Source organism: Oryx dammah, unplaced genomic scaffold (genome assembly GCF_014754425.2).
Source record: "Oryx dammah isolate SB20612 unplaced genomic scaffold, SCBI_Odam_1.1 HiC_scaffold_7, whole genome shotgun sequence".
NCBI classification, from domain to species: domain Eukaryota; kingdom Metazoa; phylum Chordata; class Mammalia; order Artiodactyla; family Bovidae; genus Oryx; species Oryx dammah.
In genome coordinates, this window is record NW_024070191.1 from 5,638,050 (window position 1) to 5,662,685 (window position 24,636).

At 44.6% G+C, this 24,636-nt stretch overlaps 1 protein-coding gene across 5 annotated transcripts in view; it reads left to right on the forward strand.

Annotated features, from left to right (window-relative positions):
* Positions 1-24,636, forward strand: part of MCPH1 (microcephalin 1) — a 225,654-nt gene that overhangs the window by 46,543 nt on the left and 154,475 nt on the right. For 3 of the 5 annotated variants that reach the window (XM_040243213.1, XM_040243210.1, XM_040243209.1), the window contains exons 10-11: positions 22,133-22,170; positions 24,398-24,560. The exons of the other annotated variants lie outside the window; for them this stretch is intronic. In XM_040243213.1, the coding sequence (XP_040099147.1) occupies positions 22,133-22,170; positions 24,398-24,560 (201 nt within the window). The remainder of the gene's footprint in view (positions 1-22,132; positions 22,171-24,397; positions 24,561-24,636) is intronic. 5 annotated transcript variants of the gene reach the window in all.

Consider the following 24,636-nt stretch of genomic DNA (forward strand, 5'->3'; position numbering starts at 1 on the left):
TCACCCCTCTTAGCCTTTGGGAACCATGTTTTGTGTTCATGAGTCTGTGTGTTGTAAATAAATTCATTTGCATCGTATTTTAGATTACACAGATAAGTGATCTACTGTGGTGTTTGTCTTTTTCTGTTTACTTACTTCACTCAGTATGATTATCTCTAGGTCTGTCCGTGCTCCTGCAAAATGGCTTTATTTCATTCTTTTTTATGGCTGAGTATTACTTTTACATGCACACACTTACACCACACAACCTCTTTACTCATGCAGTCTCTGAGTTGGGAAGATCCCCTGGAGGAGAAAATGGCATCCGGCTCCAGTATTCTTGCCGGAAGAATTCCTGGACAGAGGAGCCTGGCAGGCTACAGTCCATGGGGTCTCCAAGAGTTGGACAGGATGGAGCGACTAAGCACAGCACATTATATACACGCACGCACACCATACAACTGCTTTATCCGTTCATCGGTCAGTAGACATGCAGATTGCTTCTACGTCCTGGCTGCTGTACACAGCACTGCAGTGAACCCTGGGGTGCGTGTATCTTTGCAAATTAGGATTTTATCTGAGTATTTGCCCAGAAGCGGTTACTTTATGTTTCGTTTTTGAGGAACCTCCATACTGTTCTCTGTAGTGACTGCACCAGTTTACCTTCCTGCCAGCAGGGCGGGAGGGCTCCCTTTCCTCCACACCCTCTCCAGCGTTTGTTGTTTCCAGACTTTGTGATGATGGGCGTTCTGGCAGGTGTGAGGTGATAACTCCTTGTGGTTTTGGTTCGCATTTCTCTAGTAATGAGTGACGTTGAGTCTCTCTTCGTGTACCTCTTGGCCACCTGGATGTCTTCTCTGGAGACGTGTCTGTTTGGGTCTGATCCCCCTGCAGGCCTCTTAAGTGGCAGGACTCTGGGGTTCTGCCTGAGACCTTCTGAGTCGGTGTTCCCTGTGAAAGCCCCCATGCATACAGTCTGCTGCCTCAGGAAGGAACCTGGCTCCCAGCGCAGACAGTTCACCTTGTCTTCCTCAGGGCAGAGGACACAACCCGGATTCCCTCTCTTCCACAGACCTTTGTCCTCATCCATTACTCTCGTCCTCATTCACCGCACAGTCTTTTCTCTAATGAATCGAGCGCTCATCACGCCTGAGGGCAGTGGCCCCCTGCTTTATCCCATCTCGGGGATCTGAAGTTGTTGGGGTACCTGACTCATGTCCTTAGACATCCTGATGTCTTTAATATGAGGTGCATCTTGGGCTACTAGAATTCTTAAAGATTCCTCCTAAGCTAATTCTAATATGAAACAGAGTTTGGAACCACTGTTATGCCTTAGGGACTATGTCTGGTATAGTTCAAACAAGCAATTTATCTTGGAAGAAGTTCTATTTGTTTCTGAACTCTTCTCATATAAACTGATTTTATTCTTTAGACTTTTAAGAAAACAAGAACAAAAACAAAATCCTGATTTTATTTGCTTAATGGCTAAGTATTTTAGAAGTGTGAATTTAGGTAGCAAAGGCAATGGTACCCCACTCCAGTACTCTTGCCTGGAGAATCCCGTGGACGGAGGAGCCTGGTAGGCTGCAGTCCATGGGGTCGCTAGGAGTCGGACACGACTGAGCGACTTCACTTTCACGTTTCACTTTCATTCATTGGAGAAGGAAATGGCAACCCACTCCAGTATTCTTGCCTGGAGAATCCCAGGGACGGGGGAGCCTGGTGGGCTGCCATCTCTGGGGTCGCACAGAGTCGGACACGACTGAAGCGACTTAGCAGCAGCAGCATAGAGACGAATGGTCATGGTTTATCACTGTACAGGTTAAAACGAAGAGCAATAACAACATTTTAAAAATTCAATTTAAAATTTTAAAGATACAGTTTCCTGGCAGTGTTTGAGATCTTTGAATATGAGTGTAGGGAGCAGTGTTTACATTGGTATCTTATGTGATAGCAAGTCGGCGAAAGCACTGAGTTTAGTTGCCTGGAGTTAAAAGCTGACTGTGGAATGACACAAGAGTTGTATTGGTGAGTTAAATACAGGCCTCGGATCTGTGACTTACCAATGAAATGCTAGTCCTGAGGGTTATGCTGCTGTCCAGTCATGTCTGTTTTCCCCCACCAAAACTGAGGTCTTACCTGCTTGTTTGCATTCCTTATCAGATTTCAAAACAGCCTGTGTTAAGCTGAAATTTCAGACTTTTTAACATAGTCATGTTTTTATGTATAAATATATATTTAAGGGATTAGATTCCATCAAACGGAACAATTGTTGACAGTTTTTTTAAAAAAAATATCTTTCAACTGGATTTAACGTTGAATAAAGCAGTTTCCCTCGTAGCTCAGTTGGTAAAGAGTCTGTCTGCAATGCGGGAGACCCGGGTTCCATTCCTGAATCAGGAAGATTCCCTGGAGAAGGAAATGGCAACCTACTCCAGTATTCTTGCCTAGAGAATCCCATGGACAGAGGAGCCTGGCGGGCTACAGTCCATGGGGTCGCAAGAGTTGGACACAACTTAGTGACTAAACCACAGAGCAGCTTTACAGGAAATATCTTTCATCTGCTAATGCCTCTACTGGAACAGAGAATTCTCATGTGTAGAATATAAGATCGTATTTTTGTGTTTCCACATGAGAGCTAGCTAGCATCCATACTGTTTCTGTAGTTATGAAAATGGTTTAAAACACATGTGTCTCAGGACCCTGATGATCTTTTTTAATCTTAAACGTGAGGTAACACCTGCAGGTAAGGTAATGTCCTTTCTGGGCAGCCCTGCAGAGCAAGCCTGTGAGGCTGTGAATCCTGAGTTCTGTACGGTATAACGGGCTGGAAATCGGGGAGCCTGTGGGTAGGGGTCCCAGCCTGGGGAGGGGAGTAGCCTGGAAAGGATGCGGTGCATCCGGCAGTTGGGGCGGATCCCTCTCATCCTCGGTTGCTTCTGTTGTCAGCCTGCTCCGGGGTCACAGACTTGCGGTCTTGCCTCCGCTTCGGAGAATCCTCATTTCTCTTTCTTTTACTTCTGAGGAGTCACTCCATGTGTTGCCTTCTGTGTCCCATGCCTCATGATTTTTCTGTATTTGTATGTACCTTTCCTTTTTCATCTCCTTCTTTTGTTCTGGGTGTCTTCCCTTTCACCCTTCCCCCGTAGAGGTCTATTTTTATTGCTGTTGTTGTTCAGTCACTAAGTTGTGTCCGACTCTTTGCGACCCCATGGACTGCAGCATGCCAGGTTTCCCTGTTCTTTGTGTATCTCCCGGAGTTTGCTCAGACTCATGTCCATTGAGTCATGATGCCATCCAACAGTCTCATCCTCTGTCACCCCCTTCTCCTCCTGCCTTCAATCTTTCCCAGCATCAGGGTCTTTTCCAGTTGGCTCTTTGCATCAGGTGGCCAGAGTATTGGACCTTCAGTATCAGTCCTTCCAATGAATATTCAGGATTGATTTCCTTTAGGATTGACTGGTTTGATCTCCTTGCAGTCCAAGGGACTCTCAAGAGTCTTCTCCAATATCACAGTTTGAAATCATTAATTCTTTGATGCTGTCTTCTTTAGGGTCCAACTTTCACATTTGCCAACAAAGGTCTGTCTAGTCAAAGCTGTGGTTTTTCCACGAGTAATGTATGGATGTGAAAGTGAAAGTCTCTCACTCGTTTCCAACTCTTTGTGGCCTCATGGACTGAGAATTCTCCAGGCCAGAATACTGGAATGTGTAGCCTTTCCCTTCTTCAGGGGATCTTCACAACCCACGGATCAAACCCAGGTGTCTGCATTGCAGGCAGATTCTTTACCTGCTGAGCCACATAAGAAAGCAAGGATGTCAGAGTTGGACTATAAAGAAAGCTGAGTGCCGAAGAATTGATGCTTTTGAGCTGTGGTGTTGGAGAAGATTCTTGAGAGTCCCTTGAACTACAAGGAAATCCAACCAGTCCATCCTAAGGAAATCAGTCCTGAATATTCACTGGAAGGACTGAAGCTGAAGTTGAAACTCCAATACTTTGGCCTCCTGATGCAAAGAACTGATTCATTGGAAAAGACCCTGATGCTGGGAAAGACTGAAGGAGGGAGGAGAAGGAGATGACAGAGGATGAGATTGTTGGATGTCATCACTGACTCAATGGACATGAGTTTGAGTAGCTCCGAGAGTTGGTGCTGAACAGGGAAGCCTGGCGTGCTGCAGTCCATGGGGTTGCAAAGAGTTGGACATGACTGAGCGACTGAACTGAACTAAAGTCACATTTGTACATGACTAGTGGAAGAACCATAGCCTTGACTAGATGGACCTTTGTTGGCAAAGTGATGTCTCTGCTTTTTAGTACGCTGTCTAGATTTGTCATAATTTTCCTTCCAAGGAGCATGCGTCTTTTAATTTCACGGCTGCAGTCACCATCCACAGTGATTTTGGAGCCCAAGAAAATATACTCTGTCACTGCTTCCATTGTTTCCCATCTCTTTGCCATGAAGTGATGAGACCAGATACCATGATCTTAGTTTTTTGAATGTTGAGATTCAAGCCAGCTGTTTTACTCTCCTCCTTCACCCTCACCAAGAGGCTTGATCAAGCCTCTCCAAGATCACTATTCGCTATTCTTGGAGAAGGAAATGGCGACCCACTCCAGTCTTCTTGCCTAGAGAATCCCGTGGACAGAGGAGCCTGGTGGGCTGCTGTCCATGGGGTCGCACAGAGGCAGACATGACTGAAGGACTTTGCGTGCATGCGTGCATTGGAGAAGGAAATGGCGACCCACTCCAGTGTCCTTGCCTAGAGAATCCCAGGGACGAAGGACCCTGCTGGGCTGCCGTCTATGGGGTCACACAGAGTCGATATAACTGAAGCGACTTAGCAGCAGCAGCAGTGCTATTATTATGATAAACCTGTATATCAAGTTTTAAAGCTTCTTTGATTATATTTTTCAGTTCTCATCATTCTATTTGGATTTTTTTAAATTTCCAATGTTCTGCCAAAATTGTTTATTTTGCTTTTTATTTCTCTGTGCATAATCATACTGTTTCCAACTCTAAGCCCGGTATCTGCATCCTCTGGCTTCCTCGGTCTCTGTCTCCCTTGTCTGCTGTTCCTCCTCGTTTGCTGCCACGTGTCCTCCAACACGCCTGTGTGTTTCGGCCTGCTTTCCTGCCGAGAGCCGAGGCCGTCTGCGGTCGCTCCTCTCTCGGAGCGGCCAGCTGTCCCCCAGGCTCACCTGCAGGTTTCTCGTGCTCCGTGACTCGCTGTCTGCTCAGCTTGGCAGCATCTCCAGCAGTGCGTCTGTGTCTAGTCCAGCTTTACTGATTGTTCACGGTGGGGAGGTTGTCCTGAACTACTTAGTCTGTCATTCCTGGACATAATGGGTGAATTTTAATGGCCATTAAAAAAAATTTTTTTTTCTCTAATTAGAGACAGGATAAATCCTTCTCTGAGAAAAGAACAACAAGAGACCAAGTCAGCAGAATCTTTAAGATGAACATTCAAGTCATTGGTTGCAGAAGACATGCTAACCATCTCTTAAAGAGTTGAAAACAGATACAACTCAATAAAGAATTACAAAATCTGAGAGCTATTATTTCCATTAGAGATTTTTTGGTTTAGTACTCACTTTTAATGGGAAAAGCCATCTTGTTCATTGGTGGGAAACTGTCTTTTTTAAGCTTATTACTTTAAATATATGCTTATAAATTCGTTGAACCTTTTATTATTTTGAGACTCCAGTTGAGCAGTGCCATTACCTCCATAATCTTAGCTTATAATATGTGGCTCATTTGGCAAGGAAATATATTTCTGCCATCTTTTCAGAAGGACAAGCATAAACCGTAACCTGTTTTCTCTTTTGCTTGTTTAATATTGTCAGACATAGAACCTGATGAAGATAAATATAACGTTAATGCTAGTTATACAGTAAATGTGTATGAATATGTGGGATTTTTTCTCCTCCAAAGTATTTCTTCTACTACTTTTTTACTTTTGTTATTGTTGTTCAAATATTATTAGCCTTAACACAGTTTTTCTTGTAAGTCATCAACTGGACAAGAAAGCACAGCTTCCCTAAGAGGGTCTGTTTTTAAGTCTTGTTTTGGAGCCCCCTGTACCCAGCAGGTCTGTCACGAGAGGGTGAACGCTGGGTCAGAGTGTAGGGAGTGTCTAACTGGCTTCCTAAGCTTGGAGATGTAGAGTGAAGTGAGGAGCCCAACAGTTAAAATTGTACAAGTGCATTATTATATTTTTGAGTCGCTAAGTTGTGTCTGACTCAGGGACTGTAGCCCAGCAGGCCCCTCTGTCCGTGAGATTTCCCAGGCTAGAACACTGGAGGAGTGTGCCATGCCATCCTCCAGGGGATCTTCCCAAACCAGGGGCTGAGCCTGCATATGTTGTGTCTGCTGCGTAGCCAGATGGGTTCTTTAACCACTGTGCCACACGGGAAGCCCACCCTTATGACAACAGGGGTTAAAAACAAAGAGAAGGAAGAAAAGACACTACATACCCGATCAAGTGCTTAAATTTCTACATCTCCTATCCTGAGTAGAAAACAAACGATGAATAATGACTTGCATATGTTCCAGTAATTGCTTGTTCTCACATATTTTATTAGCCTGTGCGCCTCCCAGGACACAAGCTTTAATCTTTTGATACACTTCGTAATACAGCATGACACACAAAATTGATGTTTTATAAATATTTACTGAGTGAATAAAGGCTGCATGCATTTCCCTTCTGTTGTTTTGAGTTCTCATCTTACACTATTCCTAGCACTTTTAACCATCACCCAGTGATGTCGTATTCATCATAATCTATCTAGGAAAGAGGGCATCTGTGCCGTCTCGATGTAAACCAGAGCCAATGCTTCCTGGAGCCTCCTCTCCTCCCACAGGCCCCTGAACGAGCTCTCCACTGCGCTGCAGGAGCCGCTGCTGTTTTATGAATGTGCTCTTACCCTTTGCAGTAATTCCAGGACCCTGGCTGCCTGCCACTAGATAGTGCGCTTGGCTAGAAGCATGTAATCTTGTGGGTTGTTTTGTTTTTAAAGTTTAACTTTCAAGTTGAAAGAGCTGTTGACTCACTCAAATGACAGGTGATATTTATTTTGTTTCTTGACAATTCTGCACGAGCATGCTGTTATTACCCACTTAGGAGAACTGCCACACTTCCTGAAGGATGACCCCCTCTGTAAACGTCCCTGTAAACAACTGCCTGTTGTTCAGACACCCCCAAGAGCAGTAAGATAAGGCCCGCCTCCCGTGGGGGCCTTTGCAGATGGTTTGAGAGAGGAGCTGGCAGAGCCTGCAGGGACCGAGATTTCTGGCACCAGGATCTGTAACTGCTTTGATGAGCCATTCCTGGCAAAGCGCACCCAGAGCTGGCAGTGGAAGGGGGCGGGGGGTTGCTCGTTATGACAGGTGTCCAGTCTGCCAGCGGATGCGACTCTGTGAGTCCACCCGACAACCTGCTGCTGCTGGGAGGTGTAACAAGTGCCTGTGGCTCCGTGAACCTGCTGTTGTTTCTTTTTCTTTTCGTGTATGAGAAAAAAATATTTATATAGAAAACATTAAAAAAAGAATCTTCAAAGAGCACTACCTTTCCTTTCCTGTGTTTTCTGCGCCTGGTGGCTGCTGTGTGCCGTGTTCTAACGTGTGCTTCAGAAAGCCTGGCTGTGTCCCGTTCGGGCAGTGGTGGCCATGAGGGCCACCGGGCCAATGCTGAAGCCACTCTTGTGAGCTCCCAGCGGTCCTCTTGGGCCAGTAAAGGTAGAGGCCAAGGTAGAGCCCTCCCCATCCCGCCCCCACCCCCTCCAGAGGTCTGGAGGCAGAGGACACTGCAAGACATCCCGTTAGCATCTGCCGTGGGCTTCTGGGACACTGGGCAGATTGCAGATGCACGTTCCGGATGTAGTCACAGCTGCTGGTTCCAAAGGGCTAGCTCACTAAATATGACGTCTGGGGAAGTTAGCCAAGGGATCGTAACCTTGGTAACCTGGCTTAGAGATATCAAATTAATCTGAGCTGTGCAAAACCTCAAAATAGGAACCTGCTGAAGTAGCCATCTTTAACCCAACAAAATGGATTCTCTGGGAGTAAAGGAGCTGAAGAGAAGGAAAAGACATGCAACTCCGTGTCCCACCGCTCCTTTTAAATACTTGTTTTTTTCTTTTTCTGGTGGCATTTAAAAAATTTTTACATATATATATATATATATATTTGACCACACTGTGTGGCATTTGGGACCCTAGCCCCCAACCAGGGACTGAACCTGCACCCATTGCACTGGAAGTGAAGAGTCCTAACCTCTAGGCCGCCAACGTGCACGCCTGCTCAGGGGTATCTCACTCTGCGACCCCGTGGACTGTAGCCTGCCAGGCTCCTCTGTCCATGGGATTCTCCAGCGAGAGTGCTGGAGTAGGGTGCTTTTACCTTCCAGGAAACCTTCCCTGCTGCTGGGTGGAACCCGCGTCTCTCACACCTCCTGCGTTGGCGGGGGGACTCTTTACCACTTGTGCCACCAAGGGAACTCCCTAAATGCTTTCCTCACTGAGCAGCCACTGTGCCAGGGGACTGTTCCTGCCTAATGTGATGGCTCCCCCCTGCCCCCACCCTCTTCTCAGACAGTTAGAGATCCAAGCGCATCTCCATCATTCCGTCTCTCTGCCCAGTTTGGAAACATGACTCACTTCTGCCCAGTGAGATGGGAAGGGAAGTCTTGCTGGGAGGTTTCTGGAAAGAGCCTCCTCTCACTGGAGACAGCCCTGGGAAGACACCCCCTCCTGCTCCTCTGAGCTCTGTTACGCCTGGACCTGCCTCCCGGAAGGGACCGCGTGGGCCAAGGACCCTCCAGAGAGTGGCCCCGGAGAGGGCGGGGAAGGGCCTGCAGACCTCACAGCTTCTCCCCCAACCTCAGTGCGGGTGGGAGCAGTCATCTGCACGTTGCTAAGGTGTCAGGACGTGCACATGTGGAGACACACGTGTGTGTCCACAAAGCGTGCGTCCACTTTACACGTGGCTGGTTTTCCCAGCAGGTTTTTCCCCAATCTTCTCTGGAGGAGCAGCACTGTCCTCTCTTGTCACAAGAAATGTATTGCTTCTCCTCTTAAATCTGCTCAACTCTCTCTACTCAGTTTCAAAGTGACCACTCTCCAAATAAATACTTCCAAATATGAATTATTGGATATTAGTAGTTTAAAAAAAAAAGAAGTTAAAACAGCATTATTCAGATGGAAAGGAATTGAATAGAAGAGTGACAGATGAAGCCACAACTCAGAATCACTGAGGTGTTATTGCAACCTCGTAGAAAATAAAGCTGGAGGCGTTTCACATAGATTTTGGCACATGCCTTTGTGGCTTTTGGATATGCGTTCAGATTTAGTGAACCTATCAGTGGTGAGTCAGGATAACGTACAATAGCTGTGAATCGGGCAGGCTGGTGTACAGGGGTTCTCAATCTGGCCTTCCTTATCAGTGAATTTTCAGTTTTTCAAAAACTTTTTTTAAAGATATGCTGTTTTATTTTTCTGCAGAAATGTCTTCTGCTTTCTACCTCTGAATAAATCCACTAGTTGTAATCTAATTCTGTTCATTTTTTTTAAAAAGCACCGAAGGGAATTCCCTGGCAGTCCAGTGGTTAGGACTTGGTGCTTTCGCTGCCAAGGCCTGGGTTCCATTCCTGGCCGGGGCACTGAGATCCCACAAGCCTCTTGATGCAGCCAAAATAAGCAAATAAAATAAAAATATGAAAAGGCACCAAATCTCTCTCAGCATCTGTCAGATTGGGGCTTTTTGCTTTGTTTCTGGTTTTTTTGTTTTTTTGCTTTTTGTTTTTTACTGTGTCTCTCCAGCTCACTGGGTGATGTTTTAGCACAGAGGTAGGACAACAAATAGCAAACTAGGAATCCGAACCCAGGCTTCGGGTACGGTGTGAGCCCTGAGGTTCAGGGCCAGAGGGGACAAGGGTATGCCTTTGTCTCAGAGTAGAAGCCCTAGCCCGGACATCCCATGAAGTTGCGTTTCCCCCACCAAATTTACCCCACTTGTTTCCCAAAGGCCAGGTTTTTTGAGTTTAGGGTATGTTGAGAGTATATGGTGAAAGAACTCTGCCCTTCACAGGAACTGAGCCGTCTGAGCAAGTGTCTTTCTCAGGCTGCCCACAGCGGGTAGGATCTGAAGCGGTCCTTACCTGCCTCCAGGTGGCAGCAGGGCTGAGTGGCAGGCTCAGGCTGGCCAACCACGCTGGACAGCCTTCTCCCGCAGCATGCTATGTGGGCTCAGACGCCTCACGTCACTCTGGGCTGCCGTCTGTTGTCCTCTGTCTGAGAGGGGGTGCACAGACAGAGGGGCCCCAGGTGGGGCCTGTGAGGGGAGCCCCGTGGGGCCTCCTTTCCCCCACCCTTCCGTGCACACCCTCCTCCTCTCTGGGACACTGGGGCGGTGGGTCCCGCCTCCTCCTCTCTGGGACACAGGGGCAGCCCAGATCCCGCCGCCTCCTCTCTGGGACACTGGGGCGGCCCGGGTCCTTCCTCCTCCTCTCTGGGACACTGGGGCAGCCCGGGTCTTGCCTCCTTCTTCGCCTGGCCCCTCTTCTCCCTGGAGCCCGTTCCTGAGTGCAGAAGGGGTTGTGGCACTCCAATCTAGTTTGTGCAGGCTGCCAAGATGGAATTTGACAGACTGGACGGCTCATAAAGAGCATTCTGGAGGCTGAGGTCAAGGCCGGGTGGGTTCAGGGTCAGGCGTGGCCGCCTCCTGGTTCATGCACGGCCGTCTTCTCACAGGGAGCTGGTATGGCAGACAGGAGAGGCACAGGGATCTCTTTCATAAGGTTGCACGCTCGTGACCTCATCACCCCCAAAGCTCCACCTCCTGACACTGTCACATTGGGGTGACAAAGGAACTTTGGGGGGCAGAGCCATTCCATTCTGAGGAGTGTGCTCCTTGGCATTAGGGCTCCATTGCCTCTGGTCCCCAGCACACTCACGGCCAGGAATCGGGTGGAGGCGCTGACCCCTGGCAGTTTGAGCGTTTGATACTAAGTTTGTTAGATAAAGCATCTTACAGTATCAAGATTTTTGTGTGTATGTGTTTTTTTAACAAATCGGGTATTGATGAATAACACAGATGTTTCATTTTCTCTATGCTTGTTTTTTTTTTCCTTTTACTATAAACAGTTCATCTTTATCCAACATAGGAGTATCAAAATCGATACTGATGCTTTACTGACCAATAAAACTGATCATTTTATTATTGCATTGTTGTTTGAGAACATTTAGAAAGGTATTATGTTTTTTAGGGGGAAAAAAAACATGAATATTAAGAGTCTCTGTAATTATCTTTATTAAAAAACAAATTTCACATAAGGAAAAAATATATTAAAAAGGACAATTAAGTTAGAAAAAGATTCACTTAAGCAAGTTAAAGATTTCTGCCCCAGCTTTCTGCAGTGAGGCCAGCTTCAGAGCATAGATTTTATCATCAAATTTAAAGCAAAGGGATAATACTATATAGGACACATCTAGGGAGCTACTTATGTATAAAAAGCTGGGATCTCTTATCCATAGATTGAGCTTTTTCTGAAGACACTTAAATGATGTGGCTGCCAGGGTCTAGATAATAGAAAATTCTCAGGTCTGATTTGAAGACATTGTTCAGAATTAATGTTTTGTCCTATATGATTTGCTCACTTTTATGTTCTCTAGGGGGCTTCCTTGGTGGCTCAGATGGTAAAGAATCTGCCTGCAATGTGGGAGACCCGGGTTTGATCCCTGGATTGGGAAGAGCCCCTGGAGAAGGGAATGGCTACCCAGTATTGGCTATCCAGTATTCTTGCCTGGACAATTCCATGGACAGAGGAGCCTGGTGGGCTACGGTTCATGGGGTTGCAAAGAGTTAGACACAATGGAGAGAAAGTTCTCTACAGTCCAAATTCATGGAAATACATGATTCTGGAGTGCCCACATGCCTCGGGGGTCTTATATTAGTAGTGATTGAAATCAATAATCTTGGCAAAGATATGGATTATCTCTTCACTTTTAAAAAGATTTATTTATTTTTTAATTGAAGGATAATTGCTTTATAGTATTTTGTTGGTTTCTGCCATACATCAGCATGAATCAGCTCTTTACTTTTTTTTTTTAGGAAAAGTGTTTCCACTGTTTACTTATGAAATAGTACCTAGATCCAAAACATTTAAAGAATGTTTCATTTTTAAAGTGTTTCTTTTTTATCACTACTAAAACAAGTATGTTTGTTTCATTTGACCTCCCTTTGATCTTATTAAAACAAAATAGACTATTTCCCAGATACTCACTTCCACCTGCCCTCTCCACTTTAGAACTCACCACTTTAGAACTTCCAGAAAGTGCTTTTGCTAGAGTTAAGTACCGTGTTTCATATCTGCGAGCTCTCCCTCACTGGTTAGTGGATTATTTCCTAGAGTCTCTCTCCGTGTCAGCTTTGATCACCTTTTGGTGCTGCGTAGCTGTATTTGGACAAGTGTTTTCCTTTTAAGGAACAGAATGCTGCTATGCTTTCTTTTTTTCATGAACAACAATGTTAAAAACATAGAAGTTTGTTTTTCTTCTTTCTGTCATGGGCGTTCTGTAACAGAAACCTTGGAATGCTTACCTGCGTAGATGTGTGCAGAGTAAGAGTGGGCGATGACATTCTTCACTAACATACTGAAAGTGATGGGAGGAAGGTTTCCACTTTTCTTGAGGTTGTCCATATACTGCAGTTTTGCTGTATTTTCGTTTCTGAGATCATCACGCTTACAGCTACAGTGTTAAGACACATGCCTGTCTTTATGTTTCTTCTCATGTCTGATGAATCTAATTAAGCCCCCAGATGATCTGTGAATACAGGTAAACTTTATGGATCTCCAAGCCGTGTCCCACCAGCATGAGTGCAAGAAGACAACAGAGGTTGTGCCTTGAACCGCTGGCTGCCTTGTTAACTTAACATCACAAGCTACTGCAGACGATGAAAGAGTTCTTGTGTCCTCTCAAAAATGAGAAAATCAGTGGAGCCTCCCACAAGACATACTAGTCCCGACCCAGGGATCAAACCCAGGTCTCCCACATTCCAGGCAGACGCTTTAACCTCTGAGCCACCAGGGAAGCCCACTAGTGCAAACTAAGGGGCGTCGTTTCTACCAACCTGTTAAGAGTCAGGGAACGTCTTCCCTTTGTGAACTCAGACCATTTCCAAGTGACTTGTTAAGTCTTCTAAAAGTCTCTTTATGAAGGAGATTGCTACAGTATCACAGCTCTTTTTAAACTGCACCGCCCAGTTCTGGACCTCTTGTCTGTGTTGAAGAGAAACAGAGGATATTCACTGCTGATGCGTAACCCTTCCCGCTCTGCCGAAGTGCTTCTTGGAGCTGCCCCCTGTTCCAAGCTGCGCCCTCTCCCCTTCTCCCAGATGACCTCACCCTTCCGCTCAGCTCGCTCACACGCTGCACTCTCCTGGCGCTCCATTGTCCATCAAGGTGCAAGGCCGCCTCACCCCCACACCGAGGTTCCTCTATTCCACCTCCTCCTGATTTTCTTGAATCCCATGCCTCTATTGCGTCTTTGTAGTTGAAGGCTTGGTGCCCATTCCAGCTTCTCTCATCCAGGCTTTTTTTTTTTTTCAACTGATTATTATTCTTTTCACCTTCTTCCCAGTCTTGCCACAATTCTCCCCAAGACTTACTCTCTTCTGAATGTTGATCTCTGGAGTGACATCTTGGTAAATGCATACAAACCCCTCTCAGATCCCCAAAGGAGCCCCTTTCTGTCCCTCCCTTTGCATGTTTGTCCCCTAGACCACCGTGTCCCGCCTCGCCTGCCAAACTCCTCATCCTCCAAGTCTTACCTGGGCCACATTTTCCTTCAAGATTTCCTGACCACCTTCCCCCTTCAGGCTGCCAGTTTTGTCTCCTTTGTATTCTCGACTGCACATAAATCTGATGATACCTGTAGCTTGACTGGATTATAACTTTATATCAAAATACTTCTCACCCTCTTTACAGCGGGAATCGTTGTTCTTATATCCCTAGTGTCTGGTTTTGTGCTTGATAAATTAGTCTGACTTACTTAGTGTCTGATGACCAAATGAATATTAGTATCTGCATTCTTTTAGCATAGGATGATTCTGTTTCTATTAATTATTCAAGGATTTCTTGCTCTCTTCATCGCTTTATATTCAAAATTGACCTTAGAGGACAAACTTGACATTGGAAATTAAAACACTGAAGTAGAAGATCTAATGAGACAGTTGCTTCTTGGGTATCCACAGCCTTTCTTAAAACTCTGTTCCTAGACATTTAAAACAAATGTGTAGTAGTGTGACAGACAAAATGTACTGAAATTCAGAAGATGGTTTTATTCAGGCCCTTATAACGTGGAGCTCACTCTTTGATGGGGAGCGCTGGGGGAAGGAGAAGCCCTGGGGTTTCACAGAGCCGGGGACGCAAGGGTGGCATTGAGAGTCTTTGGGCAAGAAGATGTGAGCGCAGGGCATCTGAATCTGAGTTGGTGGAGCAAGAAAGGTGGTTGGGTGATGGAGAGCAGTGGTCCTTCGGAGTTATCCTTTTCTTCAAACACGAGGGTGGCGGCTTTCCAACCAGCGCAGTTTCGCAGGTGCACAGGGCTCAGATTCCGTTTTCTCAGTCCCAGAGAAAAGGACGTGATTCCTCAGCAAACAACTCGGACGTGATGGTAAACCTTCTGAGTGAGGCAAAGCTGAGTCTCATAGCCTCTGGGGAATTCCTGCTGATGCTGGTTCATCTGCCGTTGGCAAAGATTGGTTGTTTTCGGGCCCTGAAGATTGGGCATTGTAAAAGAGATTCCTAAAGTGAAAAGGAGCAAACAATTGACTTAGACGGTTGGACTGTATGAAGACTCGGGAGCTGAGCCTTCAGGACCCCTTAGTTTTGCAGGACAGCTTCTCAAGTGTCCTGAGGAGCTCCATCAAGGTTGCCCACAGATATGGCCACCTCTCACACAGGCATGTGCCTGACGCTCCCGGGGCCTGTTCAGAGAGGACCCTGCCCACCCGGGCTCATGTTGGGCGGGAGTGCCCATGGCTCCACCAGAGCCAGGGAAAAAGGGGCCTGCAAGGTCACCAAAGGCCAGACCGGGGTCGTCGCCTGGCGCTGGCTCCTGTTGGTGCCGAGACTTTAGTTTGGGAGATTGTAGGCAGCTGCCGAAGGAAACCAGAAACACTGGCAATTCAGTAAGGACTGGCAGTTTGGGCGAGGCAGTAGGACCTGGGCCAGGGTGCAGATAGGGATAGAAACTGGTTTTTTCCTAGAGGAAAAGGAAGCCTAGTAAGTCTCTACCAGACTAAGCAGTTTTCGCATCCACCAGTTCCCTGCAGTGGCCACAGAGGTGCAGAGTCATTCAGTGAACGTGGCTAAAATCCAAAGTCCTGGAATGGTGTTCAGTAAACACTACAGAGTTTCCCATAGAAACGGAATTTTTTTCTATAGTCCCTCCCCTAGTAATCAAAGAAAGATTATTTATGATCACAGAATAAGGCTGGTCTCATTAGCTGTGTTTAGATAGGTGCAGCAAGAATGCTAATTTACCACCTAGGCCTTAGGTTTGATTTTCGGGAAGTTTTCATAAGGAATCGTAGATTGTAACATTTTTAAAAGCCTCTTGGGGTAAGGAAGCCAAGCCAAGACCCTGCTGTCAGATTTCACCTGCAGTGCCTATAAATTTGGGTGAATTCCTTTCTTCTGAGGTCCCCACTGTCTGCTGTAGTTCTTGGGCCTGCTCAGAGTCAACTCCCTCACTCCGGGAACACTGTAAGCCAGGGACCAGGCTTGTCATAAATAAGCTACAAGGATATATTGCACAGCACAGGGAATATAACTAGTATTTTACAGTAACTTTAAGTGGAGTATAATCTATAAAATTTTTGAATCATTATTTTATAACTTGAAACTAACGTAATATCGTAGATCAACTATACCCCAAGTTAAAAAAGGGAACAGTAAGGAAATCCCTCCCCCCAATTTTTTAAAGTATTTTTTCTTTTTTGGCACTGTTTAAAATACTGGGAGTTCAATTTCCATAATATTTGGGAATTTTAGGAATATTCGGTTTGTAGGCACTTTATTTCTAAGCCAGCAGCTTCTTCAGAGATTTTAAAATCTCAGTTGGTAACACCATCTCAAGATGCTTTTCTCAGGATGAGAGTGGCCTTTCTGGATTACAGGCATGGATGCACACACACACAGAACACACACAGAGCTTGTAATTTCAATTTTAAAATTTTACTCATAGCTAAAAATTTCTCTCATGGCATTAACACGGAAATCCAGAATTTAGTCCAGATATCTACTCCCTGGTGGCATGAAATTGTTAATAGTTTTGAGCTGAAAGTAGAAAAACAAGCAGAAAAAACTCTGTCATCTGTCAGGGAACAAAGATCTCTGTGAACCATCAACCCATTTGCAGAGATCACCAAATGGTCAGACCGTGAAACCAAAAGAAACAGGCACCAGAGTGAACACTCAGAAAGTCAGTAAACATCAAACCCTTACCATGGTATTGCTGGACTAGAGTCCGGACTCCAGGACTTGATCTGGTCCTGAAGCTGGGACCCTGAGTCCCCACTCAGAAAGGGTCCCGAAGATGCCTTCAGCCAGGGTTACCTGGGCGGGGAAGCGGGGCCAGTCCCATGCGAGGCCCAGCCCCAGGTCTGTGAAAACAGACGCACGAGACAGTTGAGCCCATTCTTTGCAGACGAATGTAACAGGAGCGTGGGGAGCGTTGCAGAGGAAAGGCGGTGGCCTGGGGCTCCCGAGGCAGTGAGAAGGGGGCGCCAGTGAGCCTGGTGGGGACCCCGGGAGGCAGGGGGTGGGCTTTTCCGAGCCGCTGCGCGGCGGTCTCAGAGCAGCGGAGGGGAGCGTGGGCCCTTCTGCTGCGCTTTCCCAAGAACCTGAAAGGGTGGGAAGAGTTCTTACCCAGCCTTCTAGGTTCCAGGGCACAGGGACCAGGTCACGTTCAAGTTTGTTTTGGAGAATCCACTTTTCAGTCTCAGTCTTGGAGGACTGTTTCATTTTTCAACACTGACTAGTTGGTTCGAATAGAGGTTAGCCCGTCTTTTTTTTTTTTTTTGTCTTTTCCAATAACGTTAACTAAGATGTACCGATCCTCATTAGGTTTGTGCCCTGTGGCTGTCACCCTACGTGTAGCTTCACAGCCAGGGTGGAGCAGGGCCAGGCTACCATCATTAGGAGAGAAGAAAGCGGCTGAACTTTCTCCCCATTTTTATTACTTTCGTTGAAAGGTGACATGTAGCAAAGGTTACATAGATAAACGACCAAGTTAGGAAATATATTCTCATGAAATCACATACTGTGAAGATTACAGTTTACAAAGCTTCTCGGATTCATATCTGCTTTCAGCAGAGTAATTAATCACTTAGCCCTGTAGGAGTACTTCATTGTCTCGTTTCTTAGATGGGACACATGAGGTAAGGAAAGGCCAAGTGGCCATCAGATACGAAGTCACTAACAAGTGAGCTGCAAAAAGATGTACTGAATTGCAGTCTTCTCCTGGGTCTCCTAGCATCTGATTGTATCTTTTATGCTTCATATATTCTTTCTGGATAATTGCCTGGTAGAAGGTATTTTCCAGCAGTGATGGCATTCTAAGAGGAGGAAAAATACCAAATACCTTGACTTCTGTGCACAGAGCTTTTATTCTGCTCAGCAGAGCATGCTGAATGCTTGCTGCACTTCAAGTACTGTCAGGGGTAAATTGATAATTGACCCTCTAAGTGGTTTTTACAGTGGTGGTTATATGCCTTACCAGTTCACAGAATGTTCACCTGATAACAGTTAAAACTTGCTCTTATGAAGATTTTCAAATAGAGGAAAAGTGAAAGAATTGTCGATGTGTTCCCAAACCAAATTTGTGTAGTAGAGCCATTTTACTGATACAAGGTTGTGGTGAAGGAAAGTTCAGGGCCCAAAAAGAACATGCTTGGAAGACCCTAGCTCCCCAAAAACCCTTCACAGTAACCCCCAGTTCCCACCTCACCCTGTCCCCCTGGTAAGTACTTCTTTCTTTTTTTTTTAACACCAAAAACATGTTGTAGTGGAGTATAGCCGATTAACAACGTTGTGATAGTTTCAGGTGAACAGCAAAGGCTCAGCCAGACACACACATGTATCCATTCTCCCCCAAACCCCTCTCCCATCCAGGCTGCCAGGTAACATCAAGCGGAGTTCCCTGTGCTGTACAGGGTCCTTGTTGGTTATCCATTTTAAATATAGCAGAGTGTGCCTGACCTTCCCCAAGTCCCGAACTATTCCTCCCTGCCCCGGAAACCATCAGTTCATTTTCTACATCTGTGAGTCTCTTTCTGGTTTATAAGGTCAGTTCTATAGTTTCTTTTTAGATTCCACATATAAGTGATGTCATATGGACATTTCTCCTCCTCTGTCTGACTTACTTCACTCAATATGACACACTGTGGGTCCACCCAGGTTGCTGCAGATGGCATGATTTCATCCTTTTTTTAATGAATGAATTAATATCCCATTGTATGTGTGTAGCACATCTTTATCCATTCCTCTGTCTATGGACATGTAGGTTGCTTCCGTGCCCTGGCGATTGTAAACAGTGCTGCAGTGAACGTTGGGTTGCGTGTTATCTTTTTGCTGCAGCCCCTAGTAACTTCTGGTCTACTTCTATCTCTACAAGCTTACCTTTTCTAGAAATTTTGTAAATAGAATTATGCAGTATGCATCCTTTTATATCGAGCTTTTTTCCTCTTAGCATGTTTTCAAGAGTCATCCATGTTGTATATATGAGAACTTCATTTGTTTTTATGGATGAATAATATTGCATTGTATGTATATTCCAAATTTTGTCTATCCTTTTATCTACTGATGGACATGGGTTGTTTTCACCTTTTGGCTCTTGTGAAAATTCACATACAAGTATATGGGTCCTTGTTTTTCAATTCATTTTGATACATGCCAGGAGTAAGTTTGCTGGCCCTGTGGTAATTCTTGGTTTCACTTTTTGAGGAGCCACCAGATGTTTCCCACTGCGGCTGCATCATTTTATATTCCAGCCAAAACGCGTGCGGCTTCCAGCACAAACCCTCATCAAAACTTGCTGTTTTGGGGGGTTTTTATTGTTGTTGTTGTTATTGTAACCATCTGGTATCTCATTTGAATTGCCCAAATGACTAGTGGTTTAGAGCATATTTTCACGTGCTACGGGCCATTTGCTTATTTTCTTTGGAGAAACGTCTGTTCAAGTTATTTGCCCATATTTAAAATGAGTTGTCCTCTTTTTGGTGAGTTGTAGAAGTTCTTGTAAACCCTTGTCAAATGTATGATTAGCACATATTTTCTCCCATTTGGGGGGCTATCTTTTCACTCTCTTGATAGTGTTTTCTGATGCCAAAAAAAAGTTGTTAATTTTGATGAAGTCCAATTTATTGAATTATCTTTTTTGCCTGTGCTTTTGGTGCCATAATTTAAGGAACCAGTGTCATGAATATTTTTCCCTGTGTTTTCTTCCAAGAGATTTATAGCTTCTGCTCTCAAATTAGATCCATTTTGAGTTAATTTTTTTCTATAGTGTAAGGTAAAGATCCAGGTGTATTATTTCATGTGTGCTTATCCAGTTCTCTCAGCATCATTTGTTGAAGAGACTATCCATGAACAATCTTGGCAATCTTGTCAAAAATAGTTGACCATAAATGTGAAGGTTTATTTCCAGACTTTCAATTCTGTATTCACATCTGTCCTTATGCAGTACTATACAATCTGAGTACTGTAATTTTGTAGTAAGTTTTGAAATCAGAAAGTGTGAGATCTCCATCTTGTGATTCTTTTTCAAGATTGTTTTGGCTATTTGTGTTTCCCTGGAATTCCATATGGATTTTAGGATGGATTTTTCCATTTCTACAAATATTGCCATTGGAATTTTGGTAGAGATTGCATTGAATCTGCTGTGGCAAGTATTGTCATCAGTAATATTAAGTCTTCCAATTCATGAACACAGACTGTCTTTCCATTTATTTAGGTCATCTTTGATTTCTTTTAGCAATTAAAAAAATTTTCAGTGTACAAGGCTTGCATCATCTTTGTTAAATTTATTCCTAAGTATTTTATTATTTTTGGTGCTGATAAATGGAATTGGTTTCTTAGTTTCCTTTTCTGATTGTTCATTACTAAGGTATAGAAATACAAGTAAGTTTTGTGCTTTTTTTGTTTCCTGCAACTTTGCTAAATTCATTTGCCCTAACATTTTTTTATGGCTTCTTCATAGAGTTTTCTGCCTATAAGATCTTCTCATCTGTGAAGAGAGACAGTTTGATTTCTTCCTTTGCAATTTGAATTTCTTTTTCTTGTATAATTTCCTGAAAAGAACAGTAGCTTAGTTTTGGATATGTCACGTCTGAGATCCTTACTAGACCTCCAGATGGAGATGTCAGATAGGAGGAGAATCTGAGTCTTGGCATCATGGAGTAGGTCTCAGCTAGAAATGGGAAGTTGGGGCTGTAGGCCTTTTGCTCCTGCAGAAAGCCCTGAGGCCATGTGAGGGCTCCTGGGGAGTGAGTGCAGGTAAGAAAGAGAAGCAGCCTGAGGTGCACTCAGTCATAGAGAAGGAGCCTGGTGATCAGAAGTCAGGAGCGCTTCCTCTGCCTGCCCCCCTTCACGCCTTCATTCTAGGAATGAGCACTTCCCACCGATGACGTCCTGCAGGCTGCTTCTGGATCGGTCCCCAGAAGAAAGTAAATGCCTTGGAATGACCTCCGCAGGGTTTCACTTGGGGTTGGCCATGTCGCTGGCTCTGTAATCCTCATTCTAGGGTGACGCTGAAGCCAGAATCTCACACCTGCATAAAGGTCTTGCCTCCAGACTCCACCCAGGGAGCCGCGCTCACGCACCACTTGTATCCAGGACAGAGGAGAGATGACAGAGGGTGTTCTGGAGGGAAACCAAAAACACAGGACGATGGTTGTCCATTGTTGGCTAGCTCTGTGCCGTTTCTGAGGTCTTCCTCCGAGTATCTTTTTCTTTCACCTTGTCTCTTCCTTCACGGTCTCTCAACACCTCCATGTGGCACAGAGGCCCTGAGTCCCCATGTCTCCCCCTGGGTCCTTTGGCCACCTTTGGTTTCTTCTCATTCATTCATAGGACCATTCAAGGCACTGCTTTGTGTGCCGTGATGGTTTCGAGGCTATACTGAGCAGCTGGTTCCATTTCAGGCACATCACATGACGTGAAAGAGTGTAAGAATAGTGTGCATTCACATTTGGTTTTTAAATAAAGAGAACATTCAGGGGGGCTTCCCTGGTGATCCAGTGGTTAAGAATCTGCCTTCCAATTCAGGGAATGGAGGTTTAATCCCTGGTTGGTGAACTAAGATCCCACATGATGTAGGGCAGCTAAGCCTGCATACCACAGTGAAGACCCAGCACATAGAAAAGTAAATAAATAAAGGTTTTTTTTATATAAAAGAACATTTGCCCTAATATATATCAAATTATAAAACAATAGTCATTTCTAGTTGGTGGAACTACAGGGGAATTTATATGTCTAATTATATATTTCTGAAACATTTAATTCTTTGCTAGCAGCAGGCATAAGTAAAAAGTTTTTAAATTTTTATTTCTAAAAATTTGCAGTTGCAATTAATAGGAGATGCCAGTACACAAATAAGCAGTTCCATTATCTGTGCTTGTGTGGAAGGGATGAAAGAACCTGCTTGAGTCAGGTAGCAGAAGCTTGAACATTATTGTGTACTTACATCTGAGATTAAGAATATGGTTGCCTAGAAGCCTCAGGAAAAATGGTTTCTAAGCATGCAAGAAAAACGTCTCTCTTACGCTCTGCTTCTTTGGAAGTGTATTAACAGTTTGGCACCTGTGGAGGCCCACTAGGCAACTGGTAGAATGAATTTCTGGAGAGAAACTGTTTTTTTCTCTTCCACCTCATGTCCTGGATTATTTTGGATTGGTTTGGGGATAGTATCTGGGTTTCTATCTTTTGGGCTATTTTTTTTTTTTCCAGGAATATAAAGTTTTTTTCCTTTGATATATGCTTAAATGTTTACTTTTAAGTGATGTAACTTTTCAGAAAACAAAGTTTATTTCTGTGGGAAAAATACTTTTTATATTTTTGACTGTTTTTTGTTCCTTCTCTTTTGACATCCGTAGCCAACAAGAACATTAGTCATGACAAGCATGCCATCTGAGTAAGTACTCGTTGTTTTGATAACTTTCTCCTCGATACAAAGTTTGGACTTTTCGTTCATAAACTGCTGGCGCTTGGGCGGCCCTCACGTCTGTGCTGTGTCCGTGTTGCTCTCTGTAATTAATACTGGAGTCAGAAGAGCACTGGAAATAAGAGAGGTGGTGAAAAGGCTGTGAACAGTTCACCGCAAAGACCTTTGAGTGGCTTGGACGGCATTTAGAGGCGTTTTAGTATTTGCCGCTCCTCTTGCTCGTCTTGATCTGCATGGCTCTGCGAGTCCACAACCCCCACCCCATGAAGGCCCTGTAAGTGGAGCCTCGCTGGTGGAAGCACTTCCCTTAAAGATCTTAAAGAAATGCTTTAGTGGGACGCTTTCTACCACTGTGGTAAAGCAGCTGTCTGCACATCTGGTGGAAGCATTCACAGCTCCCTAGCACACTCTTATCATCTCCCTGAAACATTAGCACAATGTTGCACATCCGAAAAAAATACCATGCCTTATTCTTTGCAACAGATTTTTGAATTTTTATTTAAAGAGGAAAAAAAATTTTTTTTTTAAATATCATAAGTTTTAGAACTTTAAGATATCCATCAAAACACTGGGACATCTCAGTGAAAAACAGGCTGCAGAAAGTGCGTGCTTCCAAGACTCTGGGTAGCGGGATCCTGTCCCACCTGTGGCATGAAGTTAAAAGGACTGGTCGTTCAAAACCCACGTCATTATGAAAAAGAAGCATGCTCACAAGTTCTTTTTACGTCTTGTGAAATACATTGGTCATCCTAAATAGTTTAATACAGAAACGAATAATTGAATATTGGTCTAACATTTTTAAAAGTCTGTATTTTTGCCCCAAATTTAAAACACAAAAAAACACTGATAGCTAACTATTTTCTCAATCGAAGTTTTGAAAATCAAACTCTTCATTGAGGCCATTTTGAATCTCTCTTTGATTCATTCCTGCCCCACAAATACTTGTCAGAAGGTAAGAACAAGACTTAGATGTTCTAAGGTCATATTGATTAGCCGTGTTTTGCAAAGATCCTTGTTATTGATTAGCACATCCAGCGAAGAGCTAGAAGCTCCCGAGACTTGGAATGACAAAATCATAGATATGGAGGAACAGGTTTCTAGAGAGCATCTGGCTTAGAGGTTTCACTTCTTTTTGCTATTGTTTTATTTGCATTTTGTACCCCTCCCCCGATTTAAATATTTTCTGCAACTCCAATAAGCATATATCCTCTGGTTAAAGTGATGTGTCCGGTCCTGACTCATATCCATCTGCTATACCCTGGGGATCCCTGGAAAATTCTCACCAGGATAGAGGTCAGGCCTTGTATTTCACAAGTGAAGAAATAGGTCTTGTGATCGGCAAAGCCCAGATCATCATAACTGAGAAATGCCATAATATAAGCAGGAGATAGTTGGAGACGATGTGCGTAATCATGAACAAAACTGCCTCTTTCCTTTTGGAATGTAATTTTTGGAAACGAGAAGTTTCTTAACTCACTGTGCACGTCACAGTGTGGCTCAGAAAGCCTACGTGGTGTTCATGTTTTGGCAGGGATTTCCCAAAGCTGCTGGCAGAGAGGGGGAAAAGCAACATGTCAGAGTTAAAGGCATGATAGAAAGGTGATCGTAAAAGGAAGAAAGGGAATATGAAGAGTGATTTGGAAAGAAAGGGAAAAGAAATATTTAAAGAGAAAAAAAGGGTACTTAAGGCATTAATGGAATGACAAATCAGAAGATAAATGGTGATGAGCTTTGTGAAATTTGCCCTGAAGTTTAATCCGAAGTTTTAATAAACAGGACCTATAAAATTATGTTTGACTCTTGATAAATGTTTCATTTTTAAAATAAAATAAGTGAGGATCTTGGTTCTGACAGTGCAAAAACTAAGTCCGACAGGACTCAAAAGTACACACTACTGGGTCTGGGTGTCGAGGAGGCCTGGTGCAGGGGGCTGGCCGGCCCCGCTGGGCACCTGGGAAAGCGCTTTTAGCTTTGGGGCTGCTGTTTCTTAGCCACTAGAACAGACAGTTGGAGTTGAGATCTGAAATTTATTTCCCCTAGATTTCAAGTTATGAATTGCAGGGAAACGAGCACCATAGAAGAAATCAGTGTACATTTTTTCCTAGTTTTTTTACATTTTAGTTCTTTGTAATCCCCTTGATGTTTATGCACAGGAAACACATCCAACCGTGTGTTGATTTTTCTCCCCGCTTCACAGAAAGTACGGCATGGTGATCCAGGTCGTGAACAAACTGAAGGGCTTCTCGCTGGCGCAGGAGGTGTGTGGTAGCACCACACACGTGCTGGCCGGGAAGCCGCGCCGCACCTTGAGCGTGCTGCTGGGCATAGCGCGCGGCTGCTGGATCCTGTCCTTCGAGTGGGTAAGCCTCCGCGCCCGCACAGTGCGCATGCGCGTCCCAGGTGCTCGCCCCAGGCTGAGTGGCCGGCAGGTCCGTA